The sequence below is a fragment of the Haliotis asinina genome, chromosome 4 (genome assembly GCF_037392515.1).
Source record: "Haliotis asinina isolate JCU_RB_2024 chromosome 4, JCU_Hal_asi_v2, whole genome shotgun sequence".
Classification (NCBI taxonomy): domain Eukaryota; kingdom Metazoa; phylum Mollusca; class Gastropoda; order Lepetellida; family Haliotidae; genus Haliotis; species Haliotis asinina.
This window is the reverse complement of record NC_090283.1, coordinates 16,242,968-16,265,081: the sequence shown is the minus strand read 5'-3', so window position 1 is coordinate 16,265,081 and position 22,114 is coordinate 16,242,968. Positions and strand designations below refer to the sequence as shown.

The following is a 22,114-nucleotide window of genomic DNA, read 5'->3' as shown; positions in this document are numbered from 1 at the left end:
ATAAACAATTAAACAACAGCAGTGTCAACTACGCTACCTACAATCACACACAAAGTGTAATTATTTTTACGGAGCTTGGCTACGGCGTTTTTTTTCGGAAACATTACGGAAACATTACTAAAACATTACTAAATATTGGTCGGTTGTCAACACAAGCTTGGCATGCTTAGTTTCGGCGAGATGTTTCTTCACCCGTTCCCGTTCTAGTCAAGCATTCCTGGAACGAATCTCTGTCCTTGCAGTGGAATACGGCTACCCATTGAGTCTGTTCCCCGAAGTCTCTCAACACCGAGTTGAACTTCTGCGTCAGCAGTCACACGCTATGTTTTGCGTGATTTACCAAGATTTTTCTGTCCGAGAACATGCATTTCATGGAATTGAAGTGCACGCCTGAGAAATTATCAGAAAAACAATTGGAAACTACACTTTAAAAAAAACCAAAGAAACGCAAAATGTAATTCATAAATGATACAATTTTGTACATATATGTTAACTCAAACATTGTTTCTGGAATGTTTTAGAAGATTATGGTTGACCAAACGCAACTAAAAATGATTTTGAACGGCTTTATCAATCAGGATTGTCATGCGTGGATGTCATTCAGCACGAATATCAGGCACAATGATTGTTTATCACGTGCAAAGCAACGTCCCAACGCTGCCGATCGAAATCAGGCAATTGGACGATGGCAAGCTGGCCAGCCAAAGAGTGACGTGGCAAGGATCTTCAGCGTTCTGTGGGATCGACATCAACAAATGATCAGGAAGTCCAAGAGTTACCACACCTGCCCAAGATTGGTACATTCGGATAACCCACCTACGTGACTGCCACCGTACCGCCCGGACCATGTGCTTGTCCAAGGCAATTTGACGGCCAGTCGATACATCAACCAGATTCTCCGTCCGCACGTCCTTCACCTTGTTGACCGTCAACGGCAGCTCTTCCGACAGGACGACGCCAGGCCCCACACAACACGTGCCACCGTGGACTACCTACAACATCAATACCCTCCCCTGGTCCTCTAGATCCCCGGATCTAAACCCAAACACCTTTCGGATCAGATCGATAATCCTACCATCGATAATTACGTCGTAATCCACCACATAATCTTCAACAGTTGTTCCACACGCTGCAGGAGGAATGGAGAAAGATTCCACAACGAAACATCCAACGACTGATTCGATCTGTATCCAGGTGGGGTCGGGCAGCGTTAGCAGCTGGAGGTGGTCACGTGAGGTACATTGGTAATCGGGTTGAATTAGATAAGACAAAATGAGCTTTACAAAGCATCTAATTTGGGTGAAATTCTGTATAATGTATGTTGGCACAATTTACTCCTAAACTACAAATAATGTATCCACAAATTGAAAAAAAACCACTATCGTCATCTAAGGTCTTGAACGTGTATCTTGGAGATCAAATTGAATTAAATAAGACAAAATAAGGTTTACAAGACACCCCAGTTAGGTGACATTCTGTATAGTATAAGTACCTCGGATCAGTGTGGGAAATTACTTCGAAATCAACAAATAATGTTTGCACCAATGGAAGGTAATACAGTGTCGTCATCTAAAGCTTTGAGATTTCGTTGAAGTGTCGTTGTTTAAAACAATTGTTGAAAGATGTTAACACATGTCTGTACACATGTGGAACCAAAAAAATATTGATTGTGATAAGCTGCTGTTGTATTGATTGCTTTATTTATTTTAAGAACAATATCATATGCACAACTTCAATCACTGGCCATGTGTACTTTGAACTTAGCACCTATCGGGATATACCCATAAACAGAATAAACCCATGGACAAACGAAAGTGAACGCTTATTTTGTTGAGTTTTTGGTTGAGTTTTCCAAGTTGGAAAATCCTGATAGGACAAAACGGTTCGCTCCCACACAGACTAATCGTGCGCCCAAACGCAACATGTTGGCTGTGAAGAAGCATGCACATTTGCCAAAAATAGCGAAACGTGCATCTCGGAGATGCTAAATGTTTGTGGAGAAGTATTATAAGATCTAGTGGTCACACATCTCAGCTGAGTGAGTGAGCGAGTGAGTTTAGTTTTACGCCGCTTTTTAGCAATATTCCAGCAATATCACGGCGGTGTACACCAGAAAATGGGCTTCACACATAGTACCCATGTGGGGAATCGAACCCGGTCTTCGGCGTGACGAGCGAACGCTTTAACCATTAGGCTACCCCACCGCCCCCCATCTCAGCTGACAAAAAAAACCAACAACACCGAAATAATGTCACGGCTATGAGCCCAAGAGAAAGAGCGCCAGAGGTAAGAGGTAGATGGGCGCCAACAACAGCCATATTGCAAGGGCCCTGAACTGTACACATGGTACCATCATTAGGCTGTTCCAGCGTTACAGGCAAACTGGCAGCTCCCAAGACTGGCCACGACCAGGCAGACCACGTGTGACGATCCCGCGGGAAGACCGCCGTCTGCGTACTCATCATCTGCGCAATCGGGTCATCACGGCAACGGAAACATACCGTGCTACGAAATCTAGTTATAACAGGTGTCAGAGGTCGACGACCTCTGAATGGAAAGGCATCGACCCAGGAACATCGTTGTCGTAGGTTACAGTCAGCAAGGACTATACGTCGCTGCCTGGAACGAATTTGGCAGCAAATGTTTGTTACAGACGAAAGTTGATTGAACAAGGTCCATAGTGACGCGAATATACCGTCGTAAGGTAGAAAGACTAGCGCCGAACTGTGTGCAGTGGGATAGTATGGGGAGGAATTTGCGGGGATCAGTGTACACGACTGGTCGTAGTGCGTGGAAACGTGAACGCTCAGAGACACAGAGATGACATTTGTCAACCCGTGACAATACCATTTCTTCGCCAGCAACAACGGTGAACACTTCTGCAGCACGATACCGCAAGGCCCCACACAGCGCAAGTGGTCCAGAACTTCTTGAAAGCTCAGAATATCGAAGTTCTTGGCCAGAACTCTCATCCGACTTAAACCCCATAGACTTGTGGGATCGCCAGGTGAGAATACGACCACGACCCACAGTGAACCGATAAGAACTTGCAGACGCTCTGAGGAACGAGTGGAATAGGATTTTGAAGGACGTCATTCGTTGGTTGACGACATCGCTGACAGCCGATGGGCTTGTATTGCTGCTATGTCTCCGCGCTCACGTTTGTGTGTGTGTGTGTGTGTGTTTGTGTGTGTGTGTGTGTGTGTCTACTAGGTGTGTATGCGTGACCAAACACATGTAATGAGTGAGATATTCTATGATTGACTTGTTACATGTATGAACTGTGCTATTCCTAACCATCTGTCCATTACCAGTGCTCTTCATCTGTGATGAGTTTCTCATAGATATTGTTGGTGCATTGTCCCATCTGCTGGATTCATTAAATGCTTCATTAAAACGAAAAAGCTGAGTATGTTTTGCTTTGATTTATTGATCATTAATAAGGGTGTTCACTTTATTTTGCCCACTAGTTTACATTGATTTATGGCTCGTGCACTTGAGGTATGTCTCAGTCACATTATGTAATTACACAGACAAGCAGGTGTCATACCTGACATTTTGTTATGCTTGTGGCTTGCAAAAAAACTGCATCCGTTTTCCTCTGATGACTGGATCGGAATAAACCGGTGCAAACTCAGATTGTCAGTTCCAAGTCGTGGTTTGTACTTGGACGAACGACAGTTTCCAGATGCACAGTAGTTCACCATTTCAGTATTGGTTGATAAGATCGAACGCAAATGCAGAGAGAGCATGTATTTACAAACGCAGCATCTCTATTTCTTAAGGATAACAACTTCTTCTATTGTATATGATGCGACATTTCAGTATGAATGCTTATGCCGTTGTAACTCCTGAAGTTGTTATCCATAAATAATCTTAATTTCCCATTACGACATACTTCGGAAGTCCATACTTCTAAAATGCCAATCGAACAGATCACTTGTACACGCATAATGAGCTCTCAACGTATCGATACACTTGAGTGCAGACCCACCAGCTCTGTCTGGGCAACAACTGCGTCATCTGCTAATTTCACAGGAAATACGTCCTCCAGAGACAGGTAACAGTCATTTGCATACAAAATGAAGAGTACGGGTGAATAGATAAAGCCGATCATGCTATATAACACTAAGAATTAGACAAGCTTAATGCTAATGCAGCGTACGGGAGTTAATAATTAAATGTTCACAACAAAAGGAAAATACAAAACTGGGAGGACCAATTTACTGTTTGTAAGTGCTATTAATACTGTAGATATCATAAGACTACATGCACTATCAATTATCACTGTGTTTTCTCTCGCCGTAATCTCACGAGGATCTTTTGAAATAAATACTTCATGCTGTGAATGTGCTACTTAGTCCTTGAAAGAAAGAACGTCGCACATATAGATCACTGTTTGTGAGAAAGGAAACGAGAACTGTGTAACACGACACGCCATCCAAGCAAAACTGAATAGTGGAGAATTGTTGAGTCATCGACTCGGTGTGTGTCACTACAGCAGAGTTATATGGCGTTTCCCCAGAGGCAGAGGGTTTTGACATACAAAAAATTCTCAATTGTGTTTTTTCGTTCACGTGGCAATGTTAGTTTGTCCGTTGTTAATATTTTAGTCTCTCCTTACAACCATAGCCTGATGAAGTATAGTAAGTCCATTTTATTTAACACTGGTTCTAAACGCAGAATATTTTGGTTACAGTTCCCCAATATCGCAAGCGACTGAAGGGATGGTGTTAATCCATCTAGGATGCACCCAGGTAACAAATGCAGTATATTCCCCCTGTTCCCACGAATAGTGATCTACCTTCAGGTTTTGGCGATCTAAAGCTCATTTTTATATTGTATCCTGTAGAAATATCGTTTCACGATTGCTAGACTAACAACTAGTCTCTGAAATGAACATATTTTACTGAAAAGAATTCATAGTTAAAAAACAGTAATATAATGAAATGGAGCCCTGAGACTTTACGTGTCACATTCTCTAGACTTGCATGGGCTTTCTTGGACACATTTGCTTCAGGGTCTGTACGACCGACTAGATGATTCCATGCAAGTGTAGGTTTATAGCATATATGTTTTAGTGTCCTTCGTCGGAATATATATATTGTTAAAGTTTGTATTTATTATACAACTCTCATAGTCACGATATGACTGAAATACCGCCAGAGTGATTTTACATTTAACTCACTCGCTCACCCACCACCAGGTATAGATGGCTGTGACTGTATTCTTTCAAGGGCCTCCAGTCGAGAAAGGCAGGTGGATCAGTAAATACATCTTGGAGCTGACAGAAATTGTATTCTTTAGGCGCAGCTTTGGAATGTGAGTAGCTGACCTTTCTCTCGAGGTGGCATGGGTACTAGTAACACACTTTACAAACTGAACCTATGTAGAGTATGAGGCACGGGCTTTGGATAAGAGAGACTTAATGTGACATGTCGTAATGCTAGATACATACAATGGTGAACATTTGCCGGTGACACAAAAGTATCCCCACCATTAAACACCCGTCCATTCAATGAAACCGTCATATATTCATATGACCCACTGCCGAATAAATGGGAATAGAGTAACAGTATGAGACGAAACCCTTCCCTTTATACACCCCTCTACAATATACGAGACCCGGGTTAGAACTGGTCTTTTGAGGGCCGTGAGAAAGATAATCCTTAGCACTGAAAGCATTATGTTTGTGAAAGCATATTAACCGTCTGGTCCGACTCACGCGAACCAGATGACACATCGCAATCTGGTATGCTGGTCATACTCTGGTAATATAGTAATAGCGAGGAGGCCATTCCCACATGCATATAAAATTGAGAATATCCTACTCCAGCAGTTGCACTCTTGAGGACTGAATGTAAGAACAGTCAGTGTGATTGTATGGGACAAATGCAACTGGAAATTGCATCGGTCATTATTGTGTGAAATCATGAAATGTCCCCCACATATCTAACGGTCTACGAACGGGAACTATCCGAGTAGTGGCGGACAATGTCTTGGTAGCTTTACTAAGGTCGTGAATGTTAAATATATATCAAGCTCATGAGTCTGTTTTTAAAAGCTTGAAGTCAAAACTTTCCCGCGTATGAATAGGACTTTAGCAAACTTTCAACGGGGAAGACCTGGACGCGGCCAAACTTTCCTCCAAGAGGAAGTGGCAGTGAACACATTGATTCAAAGGAGAAGTGGACAAATGCTTTGATCACATATACCTAATTTTTCAATGGTCGCCGGCCGAGGCGGGGCCATCGAGCCATCAGTGAGTTTCAGATGCAAGAAATTTTCGCCCACCTCTGTGTTACATCACATTTATCTTTGATAAGTCAGCTGGTTCCTCCAATGTCAGAATCAAAACCAATGATGATTCCAGGTCTCTGTTCGGAATTGATTTTCAACCCACCCGGGCATCGTAAACTAATTTTTCATTGATAAAGCAGATATGTGACCTACATGTAGGCATGAGTGAAACCTTCCTTGTGGAACCAAACCCTCCATCGAGGAATATCGACGAACGTCGTTTCGGGTGATATTGCGTCTGCCATTCTCCAATGTAACATGAAAGCGGAACAGTTTGATCATTCTGTCCGTAAAGAAAACCAGAAACTGAAACTAGAGTGCTATTATTTATTTTACACCAACGTGTGTGAGTTTTGTTTTACACCACATTTAGGAATATTCCAGCAATATAACATTGGGGGACACCAAAAATGGGCTCCACATATTGTACCCAGGTAGTGAATAGGACCCGTGACTTCAGCGTGACGAGCAACGCTTTCACGGTACCCCACCGCCCCACAAAAATATGAAACAAAAGACATTTAATACATGAATATATATGTGTCAGCGCGAACATACTACTGATATATTGTCAAATCCAAGTCTGGCATTATTTCAGGTTTTCTTTTAAACAATTGTCAAATAACGTTGCTTGTGCATGAATATAATTCGGTGGGAAGCAGAGAGCATTTCCGTCACTGGTTAGGCTAAAGCAAATATGTGAAATATTTCGCGAGTATCGGCGCCTCACGTTTATTTGTGCGCGCAACAACTTTTATTGCCATTTAAAAAAATGACTTTGCCGCGTCCCGATCATCGATTTGTCCACTATACGAATGAGTTTGCAACGAGTGTGACTCAATCTACAACTCATTGACACGTGCTAAACTTTCCAAGTCGTATTTCTGTGAGAAAAAAAAATGTGTTCTTCCCTCCTCACTTTTTCTATCAAAAATCAAAAATAAAGTCCTACCGCCCTCGCTACTTTTGAAACAAAATGAGCACGAGAAGAAAAAAAATATGCAATCTTATACATAAAGTTTAAAATATCCTTGTACAAGACACCAGTTTTTTAGTGATCACGTTAGAAATCCTAATCTTAATCGTCATATCACATCCTTAAGTCATAGACTAACATGCAGTATGTGAAAAAACATCTCCGAAACGACAGGATGTTCGGCTGGAGAAATATCCAATATTTAAAAATGACGTACACAAACAATAGGTGTTAGAAATCATACAAGTGAATGTAGTAGTAATAATAATAATATTAATAGTAATCTATTTGTTAAGCACCTAATGTCCAAACAGTGCTGCTCAGTGGCCCTGTGCAAACAAAGTGGAGAAACTAGTATGTGGCTAGGAAAAGATGGGTTTTTAGTTGGCTCCTAAATGAACCACGTTGTTGAAAAGATGTATGCACTGGTGCGGATACATACGTACATGAAAATAATCTACGAGATATAAACATGTAAGTAAAATGTATATTTGTTCAGAGAACATTGTTTATTAGTAAAGAGTCTACGTGCAACACGCGTGTACATACCATGGTTACGTACCCAAGCATAAAGTATCTTTGTTGGTGCAAAATGAATGTAGTCTAGCCGAGTCCATCTATTCACAAATAGCACAATATAACATATTCTATTATCAAATAGCAGCGGTCACAATGTTCTCTTTTGAATCGTGTAGTATAATTCATGTCACTTGAATTTCGGATATATTTGAGGTAGTCATCGATTGTGTATAAGCCTCTCATGACAACACATGACACATTGTGACACACAGACTTCTTGCCGTATATACTGAACAGCAAAAGAAACGCAAGTTTCGAAAATAAAGGTAAGCGTGCATGTTTGTGTAATCTGCTTAAAACATGACAAAAAGGTTTATTTTGTTGTTCGGTATGTATTTAACAGTTTTCAATTGAACCCTTCTCTGAGAAGCAAAATGTAACAAAACAAAGTTCTGTAATATCCCATGATTACGTAAGAGGAGCGTCCTGTTCTGGGAATATTTTGTCATCATTCTGTGAATACATTGTGTATATCGCTCCATGTCTATACACCCACTAATGCTGCAAGTACAGCAATGAGCCACGTGCTCACAGCAAATGACGCCCTGCTTCCATTGGTGTGACACCTGTAAACCACGTTCTCAGTTGTTGCTGAAACAAAAGAACCAGAAATGTTCTAGGTTTGGCTTCCAGGCAGTCCATTTTAATTTCATTACCGAGCACAACCACCAATTAATTAAGCCAGGAGTTTATGATATAGTTTTTTCACTGTTGACACGTACCTCTTTCATGTACGACCTTTCATGCAATAAAGAATTGAATTGAATTGACAAAGATATCATAATCTACATGCAAAAGTACATGATCCACTGTCAAAGTATTGACATTTTGTGTCTGTCTATAATTGTTCAGCTTCTGCTATATGTACCTTCTAAATTTATAGATAGGGGTTAACTTGTGTACTTTCAACCTTGATTTCGTCGTTATTGAGGTTTTATCAACGCTTTTCTCGTTCTGGTTTCCCCCATTAACTTGCAAAAATACTGAGTCACAAATGAAAATACCAACGTTCTATTGAACAAGTAAATACGATAAGTAAATTCAAGATGACATGCGGAACCCACTTCTAACACATGTTTTATTTGGGTTTACACATTCTTAGCTAAGTACAGATTCTGTTGCTTTTGTTGGGTCGAGTCCAATCAGGGACACACCTTTAGTGTGAGAGAACAACTCACAAAGTCTAAAAAAAAGTGTAATCCCAATATGTGCTGCATTTGACCACTTTCTAAACTGCTTTGTGTATTCATACCTATCAGCAACGGGAGTGGTGGCAGTTTTCACTTATCGGAGGAGTACACAAAGTCCGAGATCAAGATTGCAGCAACTTAGATCATATTATTTTCTTAAACAATAGCACTGATATTCTTCAATAGGATCAACGCCATTTCGTCAAATGAACAATGCGTCTATATGGTTTAGTAGTCTGACTCCCTGAGCATCACACAAGTCTATGGCACACACAAAATATAGACGTGTCTCCGCCAAGTGTCCTCTGATATCAAATATGTCCACACGAGTTGATTAGTTTGATTTCAGAAGACTCGTTATCATCAAAATCATTTTTCAGCTGTTATCAGTAAAAGACTGAATTTGTTTGAACACCAAACTGTCAATATACCTCTTGAGCAGTGCTTTCAGTTACGCCATAGCATTGTGACGTCATTAGCTAATGATATCATAACATTGTAATTATAGCATCAGCTTTGCAAAGTAAATAGCTTTGTCATCTGTGATATCAAAGCAATGTGAGGTCATTAAGTGATGTTTTGACAATTCAGTTGCCGCGATATCAGTGTAGACATCGTTTGATCTCACACAAGCGATGTCCGCTCTGGCAGTCTGTTTTAGAAGATAAATGAGACTTACTGCCCGAACCTGTAGCGGGGTCCTCGCTCTTCATGATCAGTGGCACGAGAGTGTTCCAGAATACACACTGCGGCTTTCTCATGCCCTGCTTCGTGGAAAGTCCGGACGATGAGAAGACCAGGAAACGCTCATCCATCCAGTTGTAGGTCGGCCATTGGTAGTTTGTTGTTTCAGGGAGGTTGGGGTTTCTGAAAAAAATGGTTTCACTACACTACACTTACATCACAAAGTGAGACTGTGCAACTGAGAAACAGCTACTGGACCTATGTAGTCCCGATGAGATAGTAAAAGCTGATACAAGATTGTTACTGATGTGATATGAGGCGTATACTGCCCGTAAAAGCACGATGGTTGTTACTGATGGGATATGAGACATATATACTGCCCGTAAAAGCACGATGATTGTTACTGATGTGATATGAGGCGTATACTGCCCGTAAAAGCACGATGATTGTTACTGATGTGATATGAGCCGTATACTGCCCGTAAAAGCACGATGATTGTTACTGATGTGATATGAGGCGTATACTGCCCGTAAAAGCACGATGATTGTTACTGATGTGATATGAGACATATATACTGCCCGTAACACCCACATTACAATTTCACAGAGAATGTGTAGTTAAGGGATGCGTTATAAAAGCGTTCGACCTTATTACCTCTTGGCAACCTTATAAGGCAATCAAGCGCACCATATCCCTTAGCATACATGACGTGAGTGAGTTTAGTTTTACGCCGCACTCAGCAATATTCCAGCTATGTGGCAGTGGTCTGTAAATAATCGAGTCTGGACCACACAATCCAGTGATCAACAACATGAGCATCGATCTGCACAATTGGGAACCGATGACATGTGTCAACCAAGTCAGCGAGTCTGACCACCCGATCCCGTTAGTCGCCTCGTACGACAAGCATAGTCGTCTTTTATAGCAAGCATGGGTTGCTAGCAGACATGAACTATAAACAGGATATAACTATTGTTGCCATGCCGCTAATGGCCTTAACCAAACAAGGAGACAGCATGAGATTAGGCACAGTGGGATATGTCACTGTCAAATATACATAAGACCCGTGAAGGTCCCGGGGTATAATAGGCCTTCAGCAACTATGCTTGCCATAAGAGATGGCTATTCTTGTCGTCAGAGGCCACTAACGGGATCGGGTGGTCAGGCTCGCTAACTTGGCTGATTCATGTCATCGTTTCCCCATTGCGCAGATCGATACACATGCCGTTGATCACTTGATTGTCTGTCCAGACTGGATTATTTACAGACCGCCGCCTTATAGCTGGAATATTAATGAGAGCGGCGTAAAACTAAACTCACTCACTCAATTATACATCACGATTTCTTTCATATCTACAATATAAGGTACTTACCCAGTCTTCGCAAAATTCACCCAGTAAGTCATCATGTTCCGGCTTATCGACTTATCCACATCTGTCGAAGTAAAGGCATCCCCGAGTGGATGCCCAAACACTGATTCTATCTCGTACGAATGAGGAACTCCCATCCATTGTGGTACTGGTAACGATGGGATCATGTGCTCAAAGGAATACAAGTAAACGCTGTTATTTGCTGAATGCGAAGCAGCTAAATTGGTAGCTGGACATTTGAAGTAACCGTCTCCAAAGGCGTTGTCAGCAGTCTCGGCGTAGTTTGGATGTAGAGAAGGGACGTGAATATCGGCATACTGAGCTATAACAGCTTGGACAACAGCAGGTGGCCCTTCCATAGTAACGGCTGTTACAATCTCCTGGAACTGTGCTCTGCTGATATTAACTTGAGCTGTAGATGCTGAAAACATTGAAGGAAATAGGTCCAGGAGGAATTCCGTGCCTTCATTTTTGTTCACTCCCAGAAGGATTTCCGCTTGCTTAATTTGCCCTTTTTCAACGAGTGATGCTGGAGAATCTGGTAAGAAATGACCATCCACGACAGGACGGAACTGTAGGAGGCCCTGGTTGTTTATTATCGTTTCTGGCGGTATATCTCGGATGCATTGGAAAATGTCAGCATCGGATTTAGCGTTACAGTTCCACAGCTTTGCGAGACTTCTAGTGTTGCCAATAGCCTTCGAAGGTGTACTGGATGTCCAAAATGCATTCGGAACCGCACTTTGAAGAATGGCTCGCGTGAAGAAATTACGCGAGACTGGGGATAACAAATGAAGACCAACCGAAGCTGCACCTGCACTTTCTCCAAACAAGGTGATCATGCTTGAGTCCCCACCGAATCTTTCAACATTGCTGTGAATCCACTGCAGGGCAAGAGCCTGGTCCATAAGTCCTTGGTTGCCAGGAAACGTGTCAGGCCCAAGATATAGAAATCCATGAGCTCCTACACGATAGTTCATAGCCATTACGATGACGTTTTTCTCAGCGGCAAGGTATTGTCCATTGTACAAAGCCATGTTGATGGATCCGGTCAGAAACGCTCCACCATAGATCCATACCATGGTTGTAAGTTTTGTACCTGCTGGAACATTGGCTGGTGCCCATGCATTGATGTAGAGACAGTCCTCACTGAAGTTGGGGGGAAATGATCTCCATGGCATTCCGTCAGCAATTTCAATTGGTTGATAGCAAGACGGTTTCATTGAACGTGCGTCCTTCGATCCCCAGGGGTCCAATGGCTGTGGGTGCTTGAACCTCAGATCACCTATGGGCGGCTTGGCATATGGAATACCATAATATGTGTCGACGGTCTTGCCAAGGACGGTAGATCTAAGACCCACAATTGTGCCATGCGTGGTGTTAACTTGCTGTCCAGAAGCTCCATGTGTTGTGAGGAGGGAGACCAGGATGCATAAAAGTATCTGCGTCATGCTTTGTCTGCGAAACGAAACGAATTAAAAATTAGTGAGTGAGTACGCGAGGTGTGAGGGAGTGAGTGATCCCAAGGCAATGTGAGTGAATGATTCCAAATGCAATGTGAGTTAGTGTGTGAGTGCGTGCTCCCAAAAGCAATGGATTTGAATGACATCTCGTATTCGTAGTCACTTGACAGGCTATTTGTACAACCATGAACTGTGATACATCCAATAAATGAAATAAAACAAAATCAAACTTCAAACTGGACATATTGAGTTTAGTTTTAAGCCAGGATATGTAGGTATCCTTTCCATCAAAAGGTACACACGCACATTACACACACGCACACGTGCATACATATATATACAGAGAGAGAGAGAGAGAGAGAGAGAGAGAGAGAGGTGGGGGTGGGGGAGGAAACCTGCAACAGCAAACACTATGCAGATAAACTGAGCGAGTTTCATGCATCAAATGCTAAAGCGCTTGTGTGCAAATATGATATATGAGGACAGCTGTGCTTTTGTGCATTTGTCTGACGACTTTCTGTATAATAAGTACTAATAAGTACTTCCGCGTGTTGTAGGTAACACTTGGGGCAGGCTACAGCGTGTTGTAGCTGACATTTGGGGCAGGCTACAGCGTGTTGTAGCTGACATTTGGGGCAGGCTACAGCGTGTAGTAGCTAACACTTGGGGCAGGCTACAGCGTGTTGTAGCTGACATTTGGGGCAGGCTACATCGTGTAGTAGCTGACACTTGGGGCAGGCTACAGCGTGTTGTAGCTGACACTTGGGGCAGGCTACAGCGTGTAGTAGCTGACACTTGGGGCAGGCTACAGCGTGTTGTAGCTAACACTTGGGGCAGGCTACAGCGTGTTGTAGCTGACACTTGGGGCAGGCTACAGCGTGTAGTAGCTAACACTTAGGGCAGGCTACAGCGTGTTGTAGCTGACATTTGGGGCAGGCTACAGCGTGTAGTAGCTGACACTTGGGGCAGGCTACAGCGTGTAGTAGCTAACACTTAGGGCAGGCTACAGCGTGTTGTAGCTGACACTTGGGGCAGGCTACAGCGTGTTGTAGCTGACACTTCGGGCAGGCTACAGTGTGTTGTAGCTGACACTTGGGACAGGCTACAGCGTTTCTAGCAGCTTTTCATTCCGACACTGCTGAATATTCAAACATGTAAATGACAACGAAACTTGCAGAACAACATTCATCTGATTATGTCCTTGCAGGCAAGTGAAGATATGTCCATTTATGGACTTGACAGTGACTGCAACTCGGACGTTACACTGTGTTAATGTGAAATGTTAATGTCATAATGCCAATCCAGGAGCGTATCTTTACACCGTTGTTGCAGCTATGAAATAATGTCAGCATGTCCACATGTCCTGGGAGATCCAGACGTATGACAAAAAGACGTAAAATAGCAATAACGTAGCCCTTGGCACACATTTTTAAAACTGTCAGCATAAACCCTAAGCATTACAAAACATGCCCTAGGGTATGTACTAGATTCCAAACACATTAATCGACACCAGTACATGGTACAGGGAGAACACCACCTGACGCATAGTAGGTGTCTGCATGCATAATGTATGTCTGTCTACGAGGTGAAAAGGCCTGAAGGCTGCAAAGAGAGAAAAACGATGTTTCGGGTTTCTGAAATATTTCTGACACAGAGATTGTAACACAAATATGTGATAAAAAACTTGAATAATCCTCGCTAAAACCCGACTGTGACTCACATATTACCTGTCTCATGAGCCAACGTCATAGCCTTGCTGCCAGACTAGACGTACATAACTTCCCCATTACATTTAGTAAAGACATTCCCCCAGAGTTATGTTGTTCAACTGCTGAATATTCCATAATATGGTGGAACAATTAGACCAATATTCCGGTTACTTGTAAACACACCTTTATCCAAAATACAATACAATAAATGCAATATTAAACAAACATTTCTAAATGCGGAATGATAAATATGGCACATTTAAAGAACGGATGAGTATTATTTTTCCAGGGACATTACAGCTGTTTTAATTTCATCCTGAGATGTGTGAGCAGACCTCCGACATTACAGTTCAGTGTTGAATGGCTTATAATAAACCCCGTTCCAATTACATTACAGAATTCCCACACTTTGTACAGTTCCAACAAGGACAACCCAAACTTCTTCATGATGGAGTCTTGAGAATTACGAGCAGCTTAAAGCGAAATATTCGCATGACAGTGACCCAACGGTGACTGTCATACACATCCGCACTGTCACGGCCCGCCTATTCCAAGAGCTTTCACCATCTGCGGTATTACATCCTTCCTCACCTTCCGCACTCTCTCGGCGTCACCATGTGACACACGTAAACCCTCGTTGTCACTCATTGTTAGCCCAGCTTCGTCAACGACACGTTTCTCACTGAGAACGTGACAACGGCTCCGTCGGGCCTCTCGTTTTCAGGCGGGTGGCACGGTATGTCAGCAGGCTATATCGTCGGTGTCCTTGATACGAACATTTTCGCTCCGAGTACGGTTTTACGCAGCTTTTAGCAATATTCTAGCAGCATCTGATCGGTAGCCCATGGTTTAGTTCCACGTCCAAACGTCTTTCAAGTAGGTGCGATAAAACATGACGCAGTCCCTTCCGTCTTTGTGAAAGGCAAGTCGGCGTAATACTGATCTTGAGGTTCATTGTTCAAGTCACGAAAGTCATTAAACACAAAATCATAAACAAATCTTCATATATAGCGCTAATAATGTCCCATGATTTCTATAAAAACTGATAATCCGCGAAGAGCCGGGTTAGATACGACCCTCAGTAACCCATATGCTTATGGTAAGAGGCGACTAACGGGATCGGGAGGTAAGGGGGGTCTGATTGAAACATGTCATCGGATCCTAATTGGGTAGATCGATATTCATGATGTTGATCACTGGATTGTCTGGCCCAGACTCACGGGCGTTGAATGAGTGAGTGAGCGAGTGAGCCAAAGAGTGAAAGAAGCCTCGCTACACTGGTGATGAAATAAAATGTTTCCGTGACATTTATGGAAACAAATCATGAAATTTGATAGTCGAAACGTTTCGATCACTCACGATAGATTTAGTCTGTTCATTGATGAAAGCAATTTCAACAAACAGCCAGACATCAGGGCTGGAAATTTCAAAATTTTACCTGTCCAACGTGGATTTAACCAGATCAGACAATCCGTAGAAAATAACTCAATTCTTAGTTACAATGAATAATTTAATGAACCTACAGACATGTATTTACTCTCTAACAGTCTATCCATAACCGTCATTTTAAAAGAAATCCGACTCCGAGTTTGCGTGGCTAAGTCAAGGTTTAATCATTATTGTTTTCATAGTTAATACGTTTCAATTTTACGTACTTGTATATAGTTATTATATAGTTTATATGTGTCAGCTTTTTTGTTTACAAATAAAATAAAACGTACACTCTCAGTTAAATATATGCATTCACCCGACACGAGACGGTCCTGGAGTAGAATAGGCCTTCAGCAACCCATGCTTGCCACAAAAGGCGACTGTGCTTGTCGTAAGAGGCGACTAACGGGATCGGGTGGTCAGACTCGCTGACTTGGTTGACACATGTCATCGGTTCCCAATTGCGCAGATAGATGCTCATGTTGTTGACCACTGGATTGTCTGGTCCAAACTGGATTATTTACAGACCACCGCCAAATAGCTGTAATATTGCTGAGTACGGCGTAAAATAAACTCACTCACTCACTATGTATGCACCCACAATCACTCAAATTAGCAATAGCCACTCTACTGGGTCAGGCCAGGTTCTGACCCATGCACTTACACTCTGCACATGCTTCTTTTGTCCTGTCTCAGTTTCTCTGGCCAGCTTGCCACCTATTGCCTGCTAAGTTTTAAACATTTGTTTTACACATAGATTTTTTGACAGCCGACACAGATCATTTACAGAGGATCAGATCAATATATTGGATTATTTGTGGAACAATTCTGGAAATTAATGAGGAGCTTATTTACTATGTTGGTGCATGTGTTGTATATGCATTTATGGTGTTGTACATAGTGTATGGTGTTGTACATAGTGTATGGTGTTGTACATAGTGTATGGTGTTGTACATAGTGTATGGTGTTGTACATAGTGTATGGTGTTGTACATAGTGTACTCCTTACAGAAGTGTTATATTAATGCTTCCGTGTATGACTCAATCTTCTATTGTTCTCCAACTATCAGTACAGTCGGTTGGATGTGGAATTTCAGTGAAATTTGTGTAAATTACGTTATTGAATATCAATTACCTTTTTACATTAAATATGGCATATGCAGTTGGTCTCTACCAGTTTAAAACTAACTAGACACAATTAACACATGGTGTGAATGTATAATCGTGTGAATGTGATATGAAATGGTGAGGGTAGATGTGAGATTTGTTGATTTTATCATAACGTATCTTATATACCACTGTTAGTATTATGAAGGTTGTGTTTTAATTTTCTTAGAATGATCTGCGACTACACGACTGCATGAGAGGTTGTATTCACTCCTTGCCACACAGTGGTAGGTGTACTTTATAGGACCTTATAAGTATTCCTCAGGTGTATGTGTGATAGGTATATCTGTACGTATGAATAGTTTTCATGTTTAATTTATATTTAAAATGCATTTGTGCTAGTGCATTTTCGGGGCTAGCTGTATTCCGTGAATATATTGAAAGTGTAATACATCTATATGTATGCCATGTATTGTATGCTACGCTCAAATATGTAGTTACATGTATGTGTGTTTTCAGGCTGATCTCAAACGTTCATTTTAATGGGAATAAATGACTGCAAACTGTAACCACCAGTAGCGTTGTGTTGTGTGCACCCTCCACCAATATTAACCCCCTGCCCGCTACTAGATTTACAGAATTCGAAAGGTGTCTCGGTTGTAGTCATAATAATATATGTTATTGCAGTGATCTGAGTTTGGGACATGATAGTTCAATGTTCAAACCGGAATTGTCAACGAAGACTAAATTTAACGAGCAATTTGAGAAAAATACATTTTACGATATGGTAAATACACCCATCTGTACGGGATATGATATTTTTTTTCATTTACCATCGGAAATGACTTAGACAATTGATTCTGTTCGAATCATTTCATAATATAGCTACGTATTTACGAAATCATTCAAGCAAAGCCGTCAAATTCTTTGCGGACACAAAACAAACCCAAAACAAAACCGAACCAACAAAAAAGAAACAAACACCAAAAACAAGAAAAAACTCCAAACAAACAAACCAAACCAAACAAACAAACAACGTTAGCTTGGCACAATAGCAAAATACTTGAAATGTTCATTATATTTTTAAGATTACTTAAGTTATAAAATGTGTGTTACGCAATGTTAACATTTATGAAACAGATAAAGACAAATCATACCTTCACAGAATTACGAAACCGAGGAGAACTGTGTAATGTGCCCAGCACACCTGTTCCCGTGTATTCTCAGCCGCCGCGCTGACTTAACACCGTTCACGTTATGTGATATACGTCTGACGATTCCCTAACAGTTCCGCTTGAATTCACTATTGAACGAATTGAACTTAAATACTCCTCTACGAATGACACAAGAGGCTAGCGACGGCTACCGGTTACTACTTTTCATCGCCACTGACACAGTTTCCCACTGAACTCGCCACTGCGTTCTGAAATTTAATATTCAGTTGACGAATGACACAACAAAAGGTGAAACGTCTTCCGTTTTTTCACATTTCATCGTTATTGTTGTTAAGCAGGTGGGTCACACTATGTGGCGTTTAAAATTCAACAGGCTCTCAAATCTTAATGCATCGTAAGGAATCAGTTTTAAGCATTCGGAACTTAACAAAAGAAAGTTTCACTCAATGTTTGACGTGGCAAAATGTGCAGCAAAATCTAATTAGTCTTGAATGGGTTCACAGAAAGCGGGAGTGCTACCTGTGGAGTTATTTACTGTGTCTATACGTCCACATGACCTGTAGCGTGTTTACTAGATATTTGTTTCTTATGGGTCTCTCTATATAAAGCAAGCAACGCTGGTAAGACTGGAAGACTTATGGCATCGTCTATGGCTGTCATAACACCTGAATATATACTGAATCGAAAGGCAAGATGTTCATGGATGCTAGCTTCCTTAGCATTTAGTTTAGGGTTAAACGTCGGCTTCTGTCTGTAGCCAACGTCGCCGACGGGGGTAGGTGGGACCTTAAGTCGGAAATGGAGAAAAATGTTTTTAGTCTGTTGCTATGTATCTATAAAATGTACACAAATTCAAATAGCATATGTCGAAATAACCCATACTGGCCTTATTGGGCGTTGAGTGGGATGCGTAGTAGGATATCTAGAAAAAAAACCAGGTTTACTCGTAAAATCGGGTTAAAATTTATTTCAAAACTACGAACAATCGCTGAAAGCAATAGATCAGATTACAGATGACAATTACGTCGCTCAGCCAAGCATGACGATGGGCCGTCGACTCACCTGGAATGGAATGCACGTGCTGCCTAGAGGCACCAGGGGTCATCTCAGAGAATTTCATGTTTTTTGTTTCTTTATGTTTGCTGAACATCTTACATGTCTCTCTGTCATAATGTTTATGCTTAGCTATACAAAAGCGTGTGATAGAAATGCTTAAATCAGCCATCGTGTCCCAAAATATGATAGTGTCATGATCACCCGAGGGTCGACATGGCTGGCTACAACATGTGTTAATATTTTGGTCAGTTGTTGTGACATACCCTTTACTTCCCTAGTCTTTTTCGCCAGAAGAAACATCTTATGTTAGGTGATATATCTCTATCACCCCAACCCAAGCCAACCACCGTTTGCGACACCCGTCCTGATTTTGCTTTGGAGACGACCCCTCCTACCCATTTCCCTTTACAGTGACCGTCATACTAAATAGTTTCAGTTTTAGAATTTTGCGTCACTGGTCTTTTGTTATGAAGCTAAATTTCAAAATGGACGTTTAGAAAGTGTCCTTTGTAATACAGTTTCACAACACAGTAATTAGTAAAGAACTGTTGTCTGTTTCAGATAAATAGCTTTCGACTCATTGCTCATTTCGGCACCAATTTCACCCCATAAAGTCTCTTTTCCACGTTTCCTGTCTCCCTACCGCTGAAACAGTAGTTAGAACTAAGTGTAATAGATATTTAATGCGTTCTCATAATTTACTAGGGACGGGCATTGCAGAGAATTTTCATATGGCGAGATATTCCGATGCGGAAGCATATATTGCGATACGCTTGCAATATATTGCAAGAATACTTTTTCTTCACAGAAAATACTTATAATCGTGTTGATACTTGATATAGAAAGCAAAACGATAACAAAACTATACATAACATACACATAACAAACTATGTTTGATCAAGGATAATCTAAAACGGTATAGTCTCCCTGGCTTGATTAAGATTTAACTTTTAATCGTGTCAAAATAAACAATATACGGAAACAAGGAAAGGACAATTTTACATCAACACAGTGGTTGCCAGTTCCCCCACTCTGAAGAAGAAGAAGGGGTCGGGGTAAAGTACAACCCACACGTCGTGCTTTTTCCAAATAATTTTATTTAGTGGTCTCCAAGGTCCAGTATTACTATATGAGCATGATTTGTCTCCCCTAACTTGGCAGTGTGCAGAGCTGCACCCTTTTGGCAAGAACATGACAAGTCACAAAATCCTGGCAGGACATGTGATGTCTGGTGGAGATGTTTTGAGAGTAATCTCCACCCAGAGCAGACTTGATGAATGGACCCATGATCCCGACAATGAAGAAACTTCTCCAGGAACTGTTTCTAACATTTCTTGACATTTAAGTGTTTAAAATGCTACTTTTACACTCTTTCATTATTTCAAGTGGGTTATCATGTTCTTGCTAGAAACACATTACTTAATAATTTGTATGATCTGGATTGTACTAAAGCTGAGATATACAACAAAATTATGTGTTATTATCGTTTTGGTACAAGTACAATGTCACATTTTGAGGGATGTCACTCTATACTCACATCCATTTGAAAAAGTGATCTCAGTCTTTTTGACTGATATTTTATCCCAAAACCTAACTGACCCTAAACAAACATGTACCTAAGCACTTTCCATGAAACCTGATATCACACATCGTATGTGGCATGTGCACTTTGTGCACAATGAACTTTTTCTTTTTGCATGTTTTGGACACTTGAGAAATGAAGAACAGCAGATTATTCTCTAGACTCTAAATCTGGTGGAAAATATGTTAATTTCGATATACATTTTGCCTACGTCATGGCCCCAAAATCAGCCATTAATGTTAGCTGAATGTTGGATCAGACGTGGAACAACATTCCCCAAGCTTTCTTCAATCACTTTGTGTCTGTGCGTCATCGATGTCAAGTCTGCATCAAGGACAACAGTGGACACACACGATACTAAATTTGTGAGCCAATTTTTTGACACTGCATCTATTTTTTTAAGGGCGTCACGATTCTTTCTGTCAAATCTAATGCATTTCGGTATAATCCTGTCAACAGTTAAACAGTGATCACGAAACACACCACATATCATGTGATAACCAACACAAAATGTTTACAGTAGGTATCTTCGAACACAATTTTCTGCTATCGAATCATATTGCGTCTTTTTTGCACACTACCAGAAGTATAAATAAATCATCATATTTTTATTATATTTCAAAAGCCACTCTAATCCTTTTCATAAATGACCAAACTTTCAAAAGCAGGGAAGTAGGAATTTGTGGGTTCTCACCATCTTCTCCCGACCCATTCAAATATCCCCGAGGTTTTCTACAGAAACATGATCCGGTCAGGACATATCAGAGACCACTGGTCATTAATGCGTAAATACTTCTAACATATACATCCAACACATTGCGGACACATTTGTAAATAAATTATGAACACAAATCCAAATCGAAACTTACTTGCTGTGTGAAAAACGGAAATAGATGAATATCTCCGAGTGTTACGAAGTTTTCAGAATGCATGACATAAGAAAAACGGTTTTCTGAAACGGTAATACCGGTTAACCGGTTATATTGCGCAGCCCTATGATTTACCTTCAAATGAAGAATGAAAACGTTCAAAACATGAAATTATGAATAAGCAAAAAGCTGAAGTTTAGGAATTGAAAGGAAAACCGAAATGGTTTGCTATATATAAGAATTTGAAGGAGAGAAGGACCTAAAATGATAAAAATGATAGGCATTACCAATCGGGGTTGTTATGCAGGTGTGTGTGTGTGTGTGTGTGTGTGTGTGTGTGTGTGTGTGTGTGTGTGTGTGTGTGTGTGTGTGTGTGTGTGTGTGTGTGTGTGTGTGTGTGTGTGTGTGTGTGTGTTGTGCGTATGTATCAGTGGCGGATCCAGCGAGGAGTGGGGTTTTGCTGGATCCGCCACTGATAAAGTTGATATGAAGTCATGTTCTGATTCCCAATCAACTCCCCCCCCCCCCCCTCCCCACCTCCCCTTTTGAAGATAAAAATGACAAAAGCGCAACCTCTCCTTTTTTAAAAGGAGGGATCCGCCCATGTGTATGGCATAGTTGTTT

General features: G+C 41.2%; 1 protein-coding gene across 1 annotated transcript; it reads right to left on the bottom strand.

Moving 5' to 3' along the window:
- Positions 1-6,613: 6,613 nt before the first annotated feature.
- LOC137281330 (acetylcholinesterase-like) lies at positions 6,614-18,258 on the bottom strand. The gene is made up of 4 exons (XM_067812505.1): positions 17,966-18,258; positions 11,103-12,557; positions 9,725-9,912; positions 6,614-8,446 (listed from the first exon to the last, which is right to left on the bottom strand). The coding sequence occupies exons 2-4, from the start codon at positions 12,548-12,550 to the stop codon at positions 8,340-8,342; spliced, it is 1,743 nt and encodes a 580-aa protein (XP_067668606.1). The 5' UTR covers positions 12,551-12,557; positions 17,966-18,258; the 3' UTR covers positions 6,614-8,339.
- Positions 18,259-22,114: the final 3,856 nt, after the last annotated feature.

Coding starts and splice junctions, on each gene's coding strand:
- LOC137281330 (XM_067812505.1), bottom strand. CDS start 12,550: ATGACGCAGATACTTTTATGCATCCTGGTCTCCCTCCTCACAACACAT. Junction 9,913..11,102: donor GTGAATTTTGCGAAGACTGG/GTAAGTACCTTA, acceptor CATTTTTTTCAG/AAACCCCAACCTCCCTGAAA. Junction 8,447..9,724: donor CCCCGCTACAGGTTCGGGCA/GTAAGTCTCATT, acceptor CTTTTGTTTCAG/CAACAACTGAGAACGTGGTT.